The 19,324-nt window shown below is 43.0% G+C and overlaps 1 protein-coding gene across 2 annotated transcripts; it reads right to left on the bottom strand.

The window, feature by feature from the left end:
- On the bottom strand, nt 1-18,865 carry LOC308332333 (uncharacterized protein). Of its 2 annotated transcripts, none has more exons than XM_080788175.1 (4): nt 18,753-18,865; nt 16,651-16,795; nt 15,257-15,400; nt 1-270 (listed from the first exon to the last, which is right to left on the bottom strand). In XM_080788175.1, exons 2-4 carry the CDS (start codon nt 16,778-16,780, stop codon nt 239-241), a joined length of 306 nt encoding a protein of 101 aa, XP_080644301.1. In that variant the 5' UTR covers nt 16,781-16,795; nt 18,753-18,865; the 3' UTR covers nt 1-238. The 2 variants fall into 2 exon arrangements, with proteins under 2 accessions (XP_080644301.1, XP_080644300.1); XM_080788174.1 differs by lacking the exon at nt 1-270 and adding an exon at nt 12,360-14,377.
- Between the last annotated feature and the right edge of the window lie 459 nt (nt 18,866-19,324).

Genomic DNA, 19,324 nt, shown 5'->3' with positions numbered 1-19,324 from the left:
TCATTATTGGAGCTGCCATTGCTGGTTTCCTTGTCATTTGCTGCATAAACTCCTGCTCTCAGGAGAACTATGCTCAGCGCATGTACAAGAAACACTATGCACGGAAACTGAAGGAGCACGTTGATGTCTTTGCCATGGAGTACGCCAGCAAGTTGGCCGAGCGACAAATCCAGATGGTCCATAATGACAAAACCCCCGATCCACTCAGTGTCCCCATCGATTGGGAGCACATCCCCTCTTACAACAGTCTGCTTGAATTGGATACAGACCCTGCAGCAAATGAAAATAAAAAAGGTCAAGACAATGATGCGTATACACACAGTGATATTGAGAAATTTGAGACTGTAATGAATGCCACGGACATCTGAAAAATTATTGACTCAGTTAGTTTCACTTTCAACTCAGTTAATTTTAAACGTATTACCAAGACATGTGGCCATGAATTGTGGAACTGGTAAACACTGTAGGCCTACGGTTTGTGTCAGGCACCATGCACTGTTTTACTTTAGTGTAATGTTTGGGGGGGGAATAAAATAAAATACACAACCACCTTGAGTTAGAAAGTTACAAGTGTATGATTTTTTTTTCTTACTTAGATTGTTTGATGAATCAAGTGAGTTTGAATCGACATAAACTTGCTTGTCCATAAAACGTGGAGCAACACAATCAATATGCCACCATGCCGAAACGGTGACTGTCTTATATCCTCATTCACAACCATCATAAAAGAGCAATTTACAACCATCATAAATAGGCCTATGAGTATGACTCATAGTTATGCATCTGTAATGTATAGATGTGAACCATTCTTGACTGCATACATTACACCCACAGTGTGGCCATGAGATGGCACTGTAATACAACACACCAGTGCAGCTATGCAACACGCATGCTCAGGACTGAGCATGCACGTCACATATATACACGGAAACCACCAACAACAGACACACGTTCATCCACTCTCCTGTGAACGCTTCGAAATAAACCTGACAACTGAGAACTGCAATCACTCGTCCTGTCTGGTATTTTACCGAACATTACATGGTGTCAGAAGTATACAATGGCAAAGTTCCCACCGCCGGAGAGTTTTGACTTCAGCTGTCCTGAACTATGGCCTGAATGGAAAGAGAGGTTCCACAGATACAGAATTGCGACGAAGTTGAACAAAGAAGACGGGGAAGTGCAAGTATGTACCCTGTTGTATGCACTCGGCAAAGAAGCAGAACGGATAGTTAAAACGTTTGTCTACAATACTGATGGTGACGAAAATAATTATGATGTTGTACTGGATCTCCTTGAGAAATATTTCGTGCCGAAAGCAAACTTGATTCACGAGAGAGCGAGGTTCCATGGGCGATCGCAGAAGCATGGCGAAAGCATGGAGGAGTATATTCGTCATTTACATCAGTTGGCGGAGACCTGTGATTTTGGGGTCGTGAAGAACGAAAACATAAGAGACAGACTTGTGATTGGTGTCTTGGACAAAGAACTGTCACAGAAATTGCAGATGGTATCGGATTTGAACCTGGAAAGAGCGTGCAGAATGGCCAGACAGTTGGAACAGATAAAAGTGCAGCTTAATGAGCAGCAGAGCGGATCGGCGTCAGCGGCGTTGTGTGAAGTGGCTCACACGCACAGGACACCCTACGCTGTGCGTCCAAAAGGTGCATCCAGGCCGGAGGGGAGAGACCAGCGGCAGGGCGGACCTCCCAGGCAGCAGCGTTCGGACGCGGGAAATGCAGCGCAATGGACGTGCATGAGGTGTGGCAGGCAACATGGACAGAGGGACGCGTGCGCAGCCAGGCGTGCGGTGTGCCGCAAATGCGGGAAAATAGGCCATTATGCAGCTGTGTGTCGCTCTCTTCAGGTCAGTGATGTGTACACAGAGGACAAGGATGAAGATCAAGAAGTAGAGACATTTTTCCTGGGTTCCATTACTGTGCATGACTCCAATACATCATGGCCGATTACACTACAGATTCAGGACTCAGATGTGGAGTTTAAAATTGACAGTGGTGCTGACACTAGCGTCATCTCTCAACACACCTATGACAGTCTGGGAACAAAGCCACAGCTGGAGCAGTCTCGGGCAGTATTGGATTGCCCTGGGGGCAGGTTGACAAACAAAGGCAAGTTCAAAACCTCCACATTCTATAAAGGGACTGAATATTGTTTTAACGTACATGTTGTTGAGGGGCCAGCAGTCAATAACCTACTTAGCAGAGGGGTGTCAGTGGCCATGGGCCTCATTAAAAGACTGCAGGAAGTGTCAAGTGTGCCCAGTGAGACAAGTATGCCCATTGATCCAGTGGGGCTCCTGAAAACAACCCCTGTGAAAATAAAACTAATGGACGGAGCGGTGCCATATTCAGTCAACACATCTAGGCGGGTCTCCGTACCCCTACTTCCCAAAGTAAAGGCGGAACTTCACAGAATGGTGAAATGTGGAGTTATTGAAGAGATAACTGAGCCAACTGAATGGTGTGCTCCAATGGTGCCTGTGCCTAGGAAGAATGGGGGAGTGAGAATTTGTGTGGGACTGAATCGCCTCAACAAAGCTGTGCAGAGAGAGAAATACATCCTTCCCACTCTGGATGACATACTACCTAAACTGGCTGGTGCAAGCGTGTTCTCCGTACTGGATGCCGCTTCAGGGTTCTGGCAAATACCTTTGCACAAAGACAGTGCCAAGCTCACAACTTTCATCACACCGTTTGGAAGGTATTTCTTCCACCGTCTTCCATTTGGCATCTCCAGTGCTCCCGAAATCTTCCAGAGGGAGATGAACAACATTCTCAAAGACCATGAAGGTACAGCGGCCTTTATGGATGACGTGATAATCTATGGGGAGACCCCTGAGGTGCACGACCGAAGGTTGGAGAGAGTGTTACAGACACTGAAAGAAGCTGGGCTGAAGCTGAATGAAGAAAAATGCAAGCTCAGGCAAACACAGATAAAATTCCTGGGTCACATTGTCGACAAGCATGGTGTCAGACCTGACACAGGAAAAGTGGAGGCCATAGGAAACATGCAGCCACCGAGGGACACCACAGAGCTTAAGCGCATCCTGGGCATGGTCCACTACTTAGGCCGTTTCCTACCGCATCTGGCCAACGTCACACGCCCTCTCAACGACCTGCTTAGGGCTGACAGCGCATGGGTCTGGGGCCCAGCACAAGACAAGGCTTTCATTCAAGTGAAGCAGATGCTGACAGAAGCACCAGTTCTAGCCTTTTATGATGTCAAAAAAACAACAACTGTGAGTGCAGATGCCAGCAGCTATGGGTTGGGAGGGGTTCTGCTCCAAGAAAGTGGGGGACACCTAAGGCCTGTCGCATACTGTTCTCGTACCCTGTCAGACGCTGAGACCAGGTATGCACAGATTGAGAAGGAGTGTTTGGCTGTGGTCTGGGCATGTGAAAAGTTCTCAAAATACCTGTATGGCTTAGACGGCTTCATTGTTCACACAGATCACAAGCCATTAGTCCCGTTGTTCAACGTCAAGGACATTGATGCAGTGCCACTGCGGTGTCAAAGACTACTCCTGAGAATGATGAAATTCAACGCAAAGGCTGTGTACGTACCTGGCAGGCTGCTTGTGGTAGCTGACACACTCTCACGTCATCCTTCGTCTGCAGCACTACACCTGGAGGCAGTGGAACTGGAGCTATCAGAAGATATTTTGGCCCTGGAGGAGGCCACACAGGCAGCGTGGCCAATGTCAAGTTCACGTCTGGACGAGGTCAAAGAGCAGACAAGGAACGACCCGGAGCTACAGGCGGTGATGCGGTTTGTGAGTAACGGCTGGCCTAGACGTGCATCTCAAGTCCCAGAAAATATCAAGCCGTACTATACAGTGAGAGATTCTCTCTCGACATGTCACGACTTGCTCCTCTACGGAGACAGGATTGCCATTCCCGGAAGCCTGAGGTCAGAAATGGTGGAGCGCCTGCATGATGGACACATGGGCATCGTAAAGTGCCGTGAGCGTGCCAAACAGAGCGTATGGTGGCCAGGCATTGGCAGGGCGCTACAACGTTGGATAGAGAGCTGCAAACAGTGCCAAGTGGCGAAGCCTACTCAGTCCAGCGAGCCGCTCATGCCAACCCCTTTGCCCGACAGACCCTGGCAGATGGTGGCCGCAGATCTCTGCGAAGTTGACAAGAAACACTACTTAGTGGTAGTCGACTACTTTTCCAGATACCTGGAGATAGCCTACTTACCTGACATGACAAGTGCCACTGTGAGATCTCGCCTCAGTGCTATCTTCGCCAGGTGGGGTTGCCCGTCTCTTTTCGTGAGCGACAACGGCGCTTGTTTCAGTGGGCGCCAGTTTCAAGAGTTTGCCAAACTGTATGACTTTCGTCACGTCACCACGAGCCCACATTTTCCCCAAGGAAACGGAAAAGCTGAAAATGCTGTGAAGATAGCTAAGCATGTCCTGAAACAAAAAGATCCCTCGCTTGCTCTTCTCATCTACAGAGCCACCCCCATTCAAGCCACGGGCTACAGTCCGGCCCAACTGCTGCTAGGCCGCCAGTTGCGGACCCCCATTCCTACACTGGAGGAAAAGCTAAATCCTCAGTGGCCGGACATCGCTCTGGTGAAAGCAGCTGACTCCAGAGCCAAAGCAGCCTACAAGCGTAACTATGACAGACGTCATTCCAGCCGCCCGTTGCCTCAGCTCAACCCGGGTGACTCCGTTGCTGTCAGACTCGACAACCAGAAAGGCTGGACAACTACCGCCACTGTTCTGCAGAAACACGACGCTCCTAGGTCTTACATTATCAGCACCAGTGAAGGTGTTCTGCGCAGAAACAGACGTCATCTTCGTCTCCTGGTCCAGCCATCGACACAGGCCGAGTTCGAGGAGGAGCAGGTGGACGCGGAGGTCGACAACGAGCAGCAGCCAGAGGTCGACGACGGGCAGCAGCCAGGTGAGCCAGCAGCTCCTCCGCCGCCAGCTGTCACCACGTCAAGAGGCAGGGTGGTGAGACTGCCGTCTCACCTGATAGACTTTGTCCCTTGACAAGACACTCTGTAGTCAGTGCATGCCGCACATGTTGCTAATGAGGCAGAATAACCCTCAGCATCTGTGTGGAGGGTAACCGGTAGTCTACCCGGGAGCCCTGGTTTACGCTATTTTTTGTTGTTGCTGTTTTGTTTTGCACAGCTGTGTTAAAAAAAAAAAAAAAAAAAAAGGAAGGAAAAAGAAAATGGGGAATAAGAAAGAATTGTATTGTTGACAAATGAAAAAAATACCTAAGACAAGAAACATGTTCACTGTGTGCAGAGTTAAGCAGTCTTGCAATAATGCCTTGTTACAGAAGTTTATTGATTCAGTTATTATTTACACAGTCTTCAGTTAAGTGCACTCTTTGTTACTCAAAGGAAGGAAGATGTAATGTATAGATGTGAACCATTCTTGACTGCATACATTACACCCACAGTGTGGCCATGAGATGGCACTGTAATACAACACACCAGTGCAGCTATGCAACACGCATGCTCAGGACTGAGCATGCACGTCACATATATACACGGAAACCACCAACAACAGACACACGTTCATCCACTCTCCTGTGAACGCTTCGAAATAAACCTGACAACTGAGAACTGCAATCACTCGTCCTGTCTGGTATTTTACCGAACATTACAGCATCAAGGCAAACATCAAAGAGAAAGAAGAAACATCCGCAGTGCACACTTGTTTCTAGAGCTCCAAAGAGACTTACTTCATTAAATGGCAAAAAAAGTGTGTATTGCCACACCAGAATGTGACATGTTACTGTAATGGGGAGATTGTAATGGAGATGATGTAGACATAGCACTAGTCTATAGTGTATGTAGTGAGTACAGTGAATCTGTACAGCGTCACTGTACAAATATTCTACTGTTAAGGCCCTTTCAGATGAGCATGAGCGATTAACACGCCTAGTAATTCATTTTCAATGAGACCTGTGGTTTTTTTTAATGCGCAGAGAAGTTGAGGGGCGAAAACGTGTATTTACGTGGGCACGGTCCTGTGACTGAAACACTTGCTCTTTTGGTGCACACGCCTGCGACTGACTAGACCTGGATTGTGTTGAGCTTTTTTACGCTTGCATTGTCGCACAGTTTGGGTGTAATTGAGGTCATAAAACCTAAAAATAAAAAATGAAAGTCAGGAAACCTTTAATACATTTGAAGCATGCAGTTGTTTGTAATTATTTACTTATATCACATATGATGTAAATTCTACATTAATTGTCAATGGGAATTTAATCTGTAGGACGTAAATTCTTCACTGTCAAAAGGATTTAAGATGAAATCTACACGCTGAATATAGGAGGGGCTAGCACAGAAGAATCAGGTTGGGATACAAATTTTATCCAATCAAGACAAATAATTCAGTCACAATAATAAAGATTAAACCAATGAAATTGGAACTTATAACAAATACATTAGCAGACACAATTGGAACTGGAACACTATAAAATTAAGCTAATAAGTGCATGGGTACTATCTCCTGATTGTATGAAATGTGTCACCTTCCTTAAAACATTGTTTTTGTTGATTAAAGAGCTGGGGGACGCCCTGTGACTGAACAAACACTATAGTAATGATTCTATCAGAATATATAACCTGAAACTTAACAAACTATGCACCAAGTACTAGACAGTACTAACAAACAAACGTGCACATGCATGCGAGCATGTGTCCTTTTTGGTAATTCAGAATATGGTAAGGTAACCCTAGCATTGATGATGGAGTACCATGATAGAAAAAACATAGCTGTATCTAATCAAAGTATTGAGCATTATGCAAATGTTGTGAGTTGAGCTTCCCGAGACCTGTGATCTGATGTGACTCCCCAGTCCCCAACCAATCACCCATATTCAGGACGGCTGCTGACTGAATAAAACTGAGCCACACCCGGCCATCAGTGTAGCTGGCTGGCTTGTTATGGTTGCCTGGTGGTGTGTTTGGGTTAGGTGCAAGAGACTCATTGATGGTATGCACTGTTTCATGTGTTTTGAGAAATGTAAGTTTTGAGCAAAATCTGAATGTTCCTTAAATCTTGCAGTGCAGGCATTGACAGTGGGATTCCCTGGGATAGTGGGATAGGCTGCTTCTTCCCCCCACATGTCATAAGGCTTACAGCCATGTCTGCCATTAGCTGCTGATGGTTAAGTGGCATGGCGCCACAAGTCATGGCCTCGTATGCCGACTGCATGTGGCGCCCTTCAGCTCCGGTTCGGTGTCATGCTGTGTATATGGACCAGAGCAGAGCACTGACGTCATGGCCTAGTGTGGCCCTCTTAATTTGCCTCTGCTGTTTTTGTCCCTATTATATTGGTTGATTATTTGTGTTATTTTGTTTGTGCAAACCAGCTGTTAAGTGATTAAATAGTGATTTAAATTAATAGTTCCTCAGAACCGTGTACATTCTGCCCCAGCCGTGCAAGTATGGTGGTAAGGTGTAAGGTGGTTCAGATAGTAGTCCGACAGGTGGGTTGGTCACACAAGGTAGGTGTGTTTGGGATTTAGTATAGTCTGCATGCTTATATTGTGCGTGTTTAACAGTAGGCCTATCTCTTGTCTTGCAGTGATTGAAGGGTGAAGTGTGTCTTGCCGTGTGTGGGCTCTTTGGTGGCGGTTAGACATGTATTTCCTTCTCTCCCCTCACTCCCTGCCTCGATCTCTCCTGTGTCATGACACCCTTTAAAACCCCTGCTACTGGTATAGTATGGCACATAAGCTCCTGACTGTCATTTGTAATCCCTTTTCATATTGACTTTGATATTGATTGGTTTGGTAATGAAGTCATTAACTAGTATTTTGTAATTTATAGATCCATACATTTTCTAACCCATGATCTTCTTACAGTGAATTGTAGTCTTAAGCAATTTAAGCTGCCTTGATTTATAAATAAAACAAAACAATATATTTTGTATAACTGGAAACGCATATCTCTGCTCCCCTTCATTTCACCCTGACCCCTGTGGGTTTTCAATGTGTATCATATATTCTCTGGGTGAAACTTCCAGAGTGGCATAGGCTGGTGTTCTGTGGTCCTCAGTGTTCAGGTCACACAGACACAACAACACAAAAAAACATCATCCCAACCTACTACTGTTTTGCCCAGAAAGGCTTGAATGTATGAGACTCTCAAAGCATTGTCTCATGCAAGCCCACAATCCATATGGTAATGCAGACCCACCCAGTCAGGGAGATCAATGGTAATGCAAATGCAAAATTGCAAATGTGAGTTTCTGTCTAGAACTCTAGATAGTTGATGTGCGCCCCCCAATTCTCTCTCTCTCTCTCTCTGATTGGGCCATCTGATACACCCTCTGTGGGTACTTATAGCAGGGCTCTGTTCTGTTTGGTGTCACTGTGCAAGTTGTTAAGAGATGTTGGTCTTTTTTTAAGTCAAGAACACAGAGTTAACTTCGAGAAATGGCTATACTGCAAACACTGAAGTCCTTGGTCAATGAGCGACTTTCTGCAGCTGCTGAAGAGATATTTGGGATCGTTGCAAGAATCCTTACCGAGTATGAGGACGAAGCGTTCCTTTTGAGGCAAGGAATTGAACAGCAACGCAGTCTACTGGTGGTTTCAAATGTTACAGGTTGGTTAAAAAATCACACCCGTGTTAAGTGAGGGGCGCTAATATATTAAAGTCTAACTCATGTTGCTATATGATTAGGGGATGTAATGGTGATGTAAAACAAACACAGACAAAACAAACATTAAACTATTTTTTATTGTTAATGGCATTTAATGTTTGTGTTAGTGACTAAACAAACATATAAGGCCTATCTGTGTATTGTCAATGGCGTTGACAATGGACAAACATTAAATCTGTGTAGGAGGGGCTAGCACCCCTCAAAACTACACACTTGACTAGTAATCATTAATAGAAAATGAATGTCAGGGTCAAGTAGATAATGTAGTTATTTGAATGTAGTAGTGTGTTTGTCATACACAGTATGTAGATGAAAACACACCTATCAATCATAATATTAATTTAAAAGTCCAACTTTAGACTACATTGCATAGTGCTGATGCAAGACAAATGTGCTACCGCTAACATATAGGGTATGCACATGCATAAAGTGAATGGCAAAGTGAGTTTAACATCATTTAACGTTGTTTAATACGACTTTTCTGTTTGGATGTAGGGGCTGTAAAGGCCAGAAAGTATTTTTTTGTCACTCAGCATTCCTGCATAACTTCCGGCTATGAATCTGATGATGTCACGTGCATACCCTCTATAAAGTATTCATTCAACCAATGCCTGATGTGCAGCATCAGGCATTGCAGCATTAAAAAAGATGAAACATATAATAACACCAATTTGAATTTCAAGCATTTGATGGCTTTGCCTCGTTTTATGTTTTGCCTAGATATCCTGCACCTCCCCTTATGTAAAGAGGAGGTTTTCCCTGAAAAACAAGAGAGAAACTCCAGTCTGGTCCAGGAGGAACTGGAGCAGATTAAAGAGGAACAAGAGGAATTACTTCTAAGACCAGAGGAGAGGTTTACATTAATAGCAGTGAAAAGTGAAGATGCTGATGATTATGACAATAGAGAAACAAAGCTTGTAGTCATCACCTCATCTGAACACATGGAAACACATGCTGATGCGGCGGGCTGTGAAAAATCACAACCAACTAGTGATGACCAGTTCCTCTCTTCACAATATTGTTCTGAATCTGATACTGAAGACAGTGATGATTGGGAGGAGACATGGGGAGACCAGTCAGCTTTAAAGACACTGAAATCACACAAGACACAAAATATGGGAGGTCAAACATTTTCTTTGAAAAACAAGCTTTCCCACGACCTGACATTGTCAAAACAAACTCACTCCATGGGGCGTCACACAGAGAAGAATATATTTGGTTGTACAGAATGCGGCAAAATGTTTAAGCATAAGGGCAGTCTTAAGAAACACACAATGAGCCATACAGGAGAAAAACCATTTACCTGTACAGTTTGTGGCAAGGACTTTGGTCGAAAGGATGTTCTACAAGTACACATGATAACTCACAAAGGAGAAAAACCCTTTACTTGTACAATATGTGGGAAAGGCTGTAGTCACAATGGTCATCTAAAAATACACATGAGGATTCATACAGGGGAACGGCCCTTTACTTGTACAGCTTGTGGCAAAGGCTTTGTTCAAACATCCGCTCTTAAAACACACATGCAGATGCATACAGGGGAAAGGCCCTTTACGTGTACAGTTTGTGGAAGAGGCTTTAATGAAAAGGGGAATCTAAAGAAACACATGAGAACTCATCTCACGCCTTCAGTCCTCCCTTGGAATAACACACACTGCCCTCTCCTGGCTGAAATCATACCTTTGACCGCCACCAGTTAATCTCCATCAACAACTGTCAACTGTCACTCCACAACCTACACTGGCTTCCCGTAAAACAAATAATTCACTACAAAATCCTGCTCACCACAAAGCCCCCTACCTCTCCGATCTTCTCGAACCATAGGCTATGTCCCCCTCCCTCAGGTCCAGTGAAACCAACCTCCTGAAGGTCCGCAAGGCCAAGTACCGCATCTGGGGGGACAGGGCCTTCTATGTTTCGGCTCCCAAACTCTGGAATGAACTCCCTAAACATCTCAGAGTTACTCCCGCTCTCCTCTCTTTCAAAACCTCACTCAAAACCCACCTCTTCAGGACAGCTTTCCCCAGCTGAGGCCTCGTTTATCCCTGTACTGTTGTATCTGGGGGTTTTTTCTGGGTTTTTTCCTTAATAAAGTCTGTTCCTAGTATTCCCATGTGTAGGCGCTTTGGGTATTTAGAAAAGCGCTATAGAAATTTGAGCTATTATTATTATTATTATCAATTTTATCGTAAAGAAATTATGAAAATGTTGAAAAATGAAATTTTTTATTTTTATTTGAATCATCAAAACATACATACTATGTTCGTTTTAATTTTACAGTGTTCATTGTAATTATCTTTATTTTTACTTTTATTCATACATTTGTCTTGTAATAAACATTCAAAAATGAAAGGTGGTTTGTGGTGTTTTATTAGTACTGTGTACATGACAATGAAGAGTGAGCAATTTTAGTGGTGTTCCAGTTCCCCAATTATGTCTGCTCATTTATTTTGTGTAATCACTTCCAATTTCACTTTTAAATCTGTGCTGTTTGAGTTCTCTATTCTGATTGGATGGAATTGGTATCATAAAGGTTCATTTTCAGTTTGATAGGGATTTGGAGAGACAGAACAAAGAAATGACTACTATCAGAGTATAGAGACATTTTGATTCATTGATTGAATACTTTATTGGCAGAAATGTAAATGGTCAAACACTTAGTCCAAAAGGATATCACGCAAAAACGTCCCTGCAGTCTTGTTTTCATTAAGGTCCATGGGTATTAATCATAAGCATAACATGAAAAATAATAAATAAAAATAAAGTAATAATAATACAAGGATATGTACAGGTTGGGGGGAGGGGTTATAAAGAGATGGCAGTCACTTGACTAAGGGAGGAGTTAACACTTGCTTTGGCAAGAAAATATGTATTAATGGGAATACAACGCAACAATAATAAAATACAATACTAATTGGTCTCATTGAAGGGGAGAAATAATCAAGTTTCTTTTTTTATACGATATCGGTTTTTATAAGATATCAATTAACAGTGAAACAAATTGAGTATGTTTAACCACAGGAACCCCATATGGTTGAGTGAAGTCCCTCTGGGCTCTATATTAGTATATTTTCTCTTTTCTGTTATTGTGGGGAAGTTCCTGACAATAGCCGATAGTTGCTTAAGTAAAAATTAAAAAAATACTTCCTTTTAAATGTACTTACACTGAGTAAAAGTACATTTTCATATCAATGAATTGCTTTTATTTTGTCACATTTAATTTATAGGACCTTGTAACTCTTGTTTCAGTTCGGTACAATAATATAATTAATTATATACGTGCAGATATACATAATGCACCTAATAAAGGCTTGGACGTTCAACTTTGGCGAATGCATGGGGATCCTTAACAATATACCTGGTAACGGTACTGTCCATCCTCCCACTGTCCCACAGCGCCTGTCAATGTGAAAAGATTTGCTCTTAGAACCAAGCGACAGATTGATTTTGTTTAATGTATGGCTCTTAGTAGTTACTCATACAACATTAGTTGAGTCATTGTCGTTCTAATAACAGGAACGAACGGGTCCGCGTCAATATGCCGACGGTCCATTGGTCCGATCGACAACCTACCTCAAACCCTAACCCTAACCTCCCCCGGGGCAGACACCTAAACCTAACCACCCTCTCCCGACCCCCAGCGCACCTCGGACCAATGCTCCTTCGGAGCAATGGTCCGTCGGATCATAGGGTGCTTCCCGGAACGAACACCATAAAGTTGTACTTAAGCCTATAGTGAAAAGGACATTTGAAGCTGCACAGTTACTAGTTGTTAGTAGCTAGTAGTTAGTATATTTTCTAATGTTAGTAGGCTAGCCTGAAGAAAGTGAACCAGGGACCGGCTACAGACTCAATGGATTGCCCATCAGATTAACGATGTGTTTCTGTTGGAGAGTTTTCCTTAAAATCAACATGCGTCCACCTTTGCATTCCATTCCATGCACTTTGCATGCGCTTTTCCACTCTCGTAAGGTCCAACCACAATTTTTGTCTGTTTGTGTTCGATCGATGCTGCAAGGTTGGGAATGAGGCTAATGCTGCTGTTTACACTACACTCCCCGTCGTCTTGCTCGAAGGACGGTGACTGTCTCAGCTTTTGTCTGAGAAAATTTACAAAATGCTTCTTACTGTTTGTATTATTGGCACCTATTGGATGCTACTACTGACACAATTGCATTATTATGTCACATTTTGCATAAAGTTAATGACAAAATAAAATCCATCCATCCATGTTGATATTGTCATATTGTGATGCATCTGCTTTAGTATCCATGACTTGTCAAGTTGTCATTGCCATCCTGGATTAGAATTAATGACCACATTTGTCTGTGATGTCATGTGTCAATGTGTTTTGCCTTTATGAGTCCTCATGTGTGATTTTACATGACATGCTTGACCAAAGCACTTTCCACAAACTTTACAAGTAAAGGGCTTTTCCCCCGTATGGGTCCTCATGTGTATTTTTAGAGTACTGTTATGTCTAAAGCATGTGTTACAAAGTGCACAAGTAAAGGGCTTTTCTCCTGAATGGGTCATCATGTGTGTCTTTAAACTACTCTTTTCACGACATCCTTTACCACAAACTGTACAAGTGTAATTCTTTTCCTCTGAATGAGTCCTCATGTGTATCTTTAAACTACCCATTTCACGACATCCTTTACCACAAACTATACAAGTAAAAGGCCTTTCCCCTGTGTGAGTCCTCATGTGTGATTTTAGATGACCAAGTTCATGAAACCCTTTATTACAAACCTTACAAATACAGGGCCTTTCCCCAGTATGATATCTCATGTGTATTTTTAGTTCACTTGTGTGAGTGCAGCCTTTGCCACAAATGGTACAACTAATGGGCTTTTCCCCTGTATGAGTCCTCATGTGTGATTTTAGGTGAGGTATTTGACTAAAGCCTTTGTTGCATACTGTACATGTAAAGGGCCTTTCCCCTGTATGAGTCCTCATGTGTATCTTTAGACTACCCTTTTCACGACAGCCTTTACCACAAACTGCACAAGAAAATGGCTTTTCCCCTGTATGGGTCATCAAATGGTATTTTAGAGAAGCTATGTGAGGAAAGACTTTGCTGCAAACAGTACAGGTAAAGGGCTTCTCCCCTGTATGAGTCAGCATGTGGGTTTTAAGATGACCTTTTTGTCTACAGGCTTTGCCACAAACAGTACACGTAAAGGGTTTTTCTCCTGTGTGAATCATTGCATGTGTCCTCATATCTGCCTTTAAATGACACACTTTGCCACACTCTTTACAACTAAACGTTTTCTTCTTTGTGTGACTCCTCATAGTGTGAGCTTGTTTAGATGATTTCAGGCCTCGTGACAGCTTGTTGCTCAAAGAAAGTGTGTCTAAAGCTGACTGATCTTCCCTAGTGTCCTCCCAGTCAGCACTGTCGTCAGTGTCAGATTCAGAACGGTGCAAAGAGAGGAGCTGGCCATCAATGTCTTTTTGTGATGTTCCACAGCCCTCTACATCAGTTTTTGTGTCCATGTGTTCAGTCGAGGTGCTGGCTACATGCTCCGTCTCTCTTTTTACACCCTCGTCTTCACTTTTCAACCCCTCCCCTGGTCTTAGAAGTAGCTCCTCTTCTTCGTCTTTAACCTGTGGATCCCCAGGTTCCTCTTGTACCAGACTGTAGCCCCTAAACTGCTGTTCAGGGGAAACCTCCTCTTTACACAAAGGGGGGTGCAGAACATCTAAAGAAAATATAAAAATGAGAACTCTGTTAAATATTCAAACTTTTTTGTTGCAGTGTTTCCTCTGTTTTGTAGCTTTGGTAACTACTGTTGGTAACTAAATTTAACAGTGTTAATCGTCTCAAAAAGGCGTGGCCTAATGGCTCAATAGCGCCCCCTACAAAGGTTTGTGCTTGAAGCCCCACAATACGGTTTCACCTACATGTAAGCTTGAGTTTTCGTAAAATGGCGTGACTGTGGCGAAGCGTCAAACAGGAACTGAAAATAGCAGATCTACAAGATCAAGTCTTTATTTTTTATGTTAAGTATTGATGAACCGATTGTCGTACAGACTTGCGGGTGGTGTTATTCAACTTGGTTCAGAGTCTTTGTCCTTCATTGGTGTAACTTAGCTTCGCCCCTCTTCTTATTGGTCGATATATCATAGAAGTAACTATTTTAATATTTATTTTTAAATGACCTATTGGAGTTTGAAAGAGTACTGTTACCTTTTAGACTGACAAATGTGTAGCTATTCTTTAATCAAATGTATGCAGTCAGAACAAGAGTAAAGGTACCATGGGTGCCTTGTCTTTTATTTGAATAGCAGCCTAATCAGCGGCTGAGAAGAATGTAATAAATAATTATTTTTGAATGAATTATACATCTGTAAATGTAATGTCTTTTTTGTTAGTTAGTTAGAACCTAAAAGCAAATTCATAAGGTGATGGCTAAATACGTGTCATAATCCGATTAATTGTTGTAAATAATTGGCCGATTAATCAATTAACAACATTGCTGCAAATGTGTGCGGAATGTAATTAGTCACAATCCCGGAAATCATGCACCAACATTACGGCCCCAAGACAAAACAAGGTTTAGAAAGACTCCTCAATTTACCGAGCTCCAGGTGGTCTTCAGGTTCCTGTTTAATAGAAACAGAACTGGTGTCCAAGTGGTCTTCAGGTTCCTGTTTAATAGAAACACTTGTGGGTGGTTCTGGAGAACTCATCTTCACCTGCAGGATGGAGTCCACACACTGGTCTGGAATGAAGGAATAGAATAAAAGGTCAATAATAAGAATAATAACCATATGATATGACAAGAGTTAAATGCACATGGAGAGGGTTTAAGAAATGTGCATGAAACAGCTGGTCACTGTAACGATAGCTACACAGTTCTTCAACTCATATAGGTCAAGTCTGTGACGCATCACTGCCACAAAAGGACATATAGACTGATCTAAAAGGCACTTCCACATACATCACAGGCTATTACTTCGAGACATGAACAGTGAACACACACACACACACACACACACACACACACACACACACACACAGTAAATTCCTCCTCCTCCTCTGAAAGAGGTGTAATGTTGAAAGCGCGTTTTCCGTTCAAAGTTTACCATGGACCTAACAGCAATGTTTATATGTTTTGACTGACAACATTTAGACTAGAGGTTACATTTATGCGTTCAGATTAGAGTTATTTCAAACACTGATTTTTAGATGGCAATGCAACGGTATCTCATTCTCACTCCAAGGACATGTCGACAGTGCAACAACACTCCTAATTCTCAACAAATCTCTGTGATTCAAATTTCCTTAATCAGCAAATGGAGCAATTAGGGGTTCAGAGTCTTGCTTAAGGACACTTCGACACTTACTCTTAACATGTTGGTGATACTTCTTTATCAAATGTGTTTTTGTTGAAAGGCAATCAATGATTACAGCCCATGTTTCAAGCGTCAGGTAATGTCCGACATTAGCCTAGATATGCCTTTAAGCACAGTGCTTTGTTTTGAGCCACACTCAGTTATAGGTTCGGGTTGTCACTATTATAAACAGTTGTCATTTTTATTTAGAGGGTTGAAATCACTTTGTCAGGTTCCGAGCTGAAATGCAACAAAAACATATTTGATAACTGTACAACATGTTACTGATTATAAGGAAATGTAGCTCTCATTACAGTGCATAGCGGCTTCAAAATGCTGTCATGCATTTCCTCAGCTGGCACATTAACTAAACCCTGTTCGTGTGCCTAATTCAAGCAGCGATTGCGGTGTTTTATAAGATGCCATTAACTGGAACAATGACACGTCTCCAGGTGTGAAGACCTTCTGCCCGTGGGAGAAAGTTTCAAATAATGATTATTTTGAGGGGGTCTAAAAAGGTTGAGAACCTCTGGTCTTGTCTAATAGCCCTGCCGCCCAGGCCAACAGAACGCACACAGCACTTGCTCGCTGAAACTAGTGAAAATAATACATTAAGATTTTCTGAAACATGTCATACCTATCTTGTACAACTTTACTACAGGCTGCATCCTGGCATCAAGCAGTCCTCGCCCCTGGTCCATCTCCCGCTGTTCCTCCGACAGCGTTGAATATGTTTTGGAGGCCATCTCTCCTGATGCTGTAGACATCTCCCTTGTGGTGGTCTGTGGAAATCAACATTATTAATAACTTTTAGTTATCATTCGACAAACTTCTACAATGCATTGGTAGTTGTATGTTCAATAACAAAATCACATCTCATACACTGCCATGGACGACTTTTAGCTTTTTACACTAGATGACACTAGCTATGCTAAGCTATGATCCACCGCTCAACTCCCAGTGCAGACTAATTACGCCGGGTCGGTCAGGGGCAGAATTTGAGAACTCTATGACAGAATAAAAGTGAAATACCAGTCAGCTCCATCTTCACAATAGATAGATATACAGACAGACAGACAAACATAATGATTATTTGTATTAACATTTAATCTTAGGGCCCTAACTGTAGGCCCTAATTGCTCCCGATGTGCAGGTTGGTGCCATGCATGGTTTCCTCCACCATCGGTGTATGAATGTGTGTGTGAATGGGTGAATGTAATGCACAATCTATGTAAAGCGCCTTGGATAAAGGCGCTATATAAATTCACCATTTACCCCCATGAAAAAGAAAAGAAAAAAAAGAAAATAGCTGATCTACAAACTCACAAAGTGCAGCAATGTGAGCTTGTACGTTGTCTATTTTCTAAAAGCAATAACAACAAAGGCTTAAATGTTTTAAACTGTACCTTATTTTTCTAGGGGCCCCTGAAACCCCCTCAATGACCCTTGGAAGTTGGACCGGTGGACCCCACTTTGACAACCAGCTTGCACTGCATGGCCTTTTAAACAGTTTATTAGTGGTTCCCAAACTTTTCAGGTTGAGACCCAAAAGAGAGATTAGACGTTTGCTCTGGACCAAAAGTAGTGAAAAAGCAGCTCTACAAGCGCACAACTCAGCGTGAACGAGCTTGTAGATTGGCTATTTTTGCTATATATATATATATATATATATATATCCATCCATCCATCCATCCATCCATCCATCCATCTTCAACCGCTTATCCGTAGTCGGGTCGCGGGGCAACAGCTCCACCAGAGTGCTCCAGACTTCCCTCTCCAGAGCAACATTAGTGACTTCCCCCCAGGGAAGATCAGAGACGTTCCAAGGCCAGTGAGTCGATGTGTTTCCTCCAACTGCGCTTTGGTCTGCCCCGGGGTCTCCTTCCAGTCGGACGTGTGTCAAGGACCTCCCTAGGGAGGCGCCCGAGAGGCATCCTAACCAGAATTATACCCGAACCACCTCAGCTGGCTCCTTTCCAGGCGAAGGAGCAGCGGTTCTACTCCGAGTCTCTCTCGTGTGACCGAACTTCTCACCCTATCTCTAAGGGAGACGCTTGTATTTGCGACCTTATTCTTTCTAACCGTGTAGTTGATGATTTTCCCCTCATAGTCATAGTTGTGTATATTAGGTCTTTAAATGTTTTAATGAATTGAAAATGGAGGACCCTAAATGTAAACAAGTCTTAATGCTTTTTCTGGTTTTCTCCTCTTAGCAGTTTTTTGTATTGACCGTAGCCCCGATATGTTCCCTCGGTCCCTACGCGCATTGTGATCGAGAAAGAGAGGAAAAAATAAATGATGCATTAACGAAGACGGCTGTGCAACATGATAAAATCTTCCGTTTCTACGACGACGGTTGACGCGGTCTCTGAACTTGATCTGGTCTCCTTATAATCGGATACACCATTATGGGCCATGTTTGCCTTTGTAAGCCTACTCGCCGAGTAGTACTCGGTATACGTTAAACAACACTAGCCTGCCTTGCATTTGTACATGTTCAGAGCTCTACTCTACGGAGGCAGTGGCTGCCGTTCTACCCACCATGGGGTTAAGACCTGAGACTCTCGTAGATTGAAAATGGCAGAATCGATTGATGCATCTATGAGACTGAGAGTAAATCTTAGTCTGATATGGGACTTGTAGAATCAGCAGCTATGCTAGCCACTGGAAGATCCGTGTTTCATGTCTTGTTTTTCTCCATAAATTAACACGTCACATTGTCAGATATAAAGTGTTTACCTTCAAGCCACAGATGTTAGCCGTCGAAGCGGACCGTTTGTGTTGTTCAATGAAGACTCATGAGCTGTCTGTGTCTGGAGGCGTCGCTTTGTTGTTCCACCATAAGCCTTAGCCGGCAGCGTCTAGTGAACAGATCTAATGAACAGATTTAAGACTTCCGGTGGACGATCTCTTCAAAATAAGAGTACACTCTAGAGTATGAAAAAAAAGTTTCATTTGCACATTAAAACTACAAATTAAGCATTTAAATGATGCTATATGATGCTAGAAGACACACATTATGTTTCTGTGTAAAAATAAGTAATTAAATAATAATAATAGTAATAATAAAGTCATCTAAATGCATAAATGCTCATCACTGGAGTGCATGGACTTTATAAAGTGGACACTGGACAAAAGACGGCTCCGCGAGGCAACTATCTGGACATACCCACGCGTCCGGGGAGATGTCCTCTACCACCCCACAGTCTCCGCTAAGCGGGAGAGGTGTAAAATTCAGAGCAGCAGAGCTTCTACTGGGGTCAATGCAAAAATAATTACCGTTTCCGGACCCAGACTGGACACTGGACAAA

This window comes from Protomyctophum bolini, assembly GCF_963924005.1.
Source record: "Protomyctophum bolini genome assembly, chromosome: 17".
Classification (NCBI taxonomy): Eukaryota; Metazoa; Chordata; class Actinopteri; order Myctophiformes; family Myctophidae; genus Protomyctophum; species Protomyctophum bolini.
The sequence above is the reverse complement of the archived record's forward strand: the minus strand, read 5'-3'. Positions and strand labels throughout refer to the sequence as shown.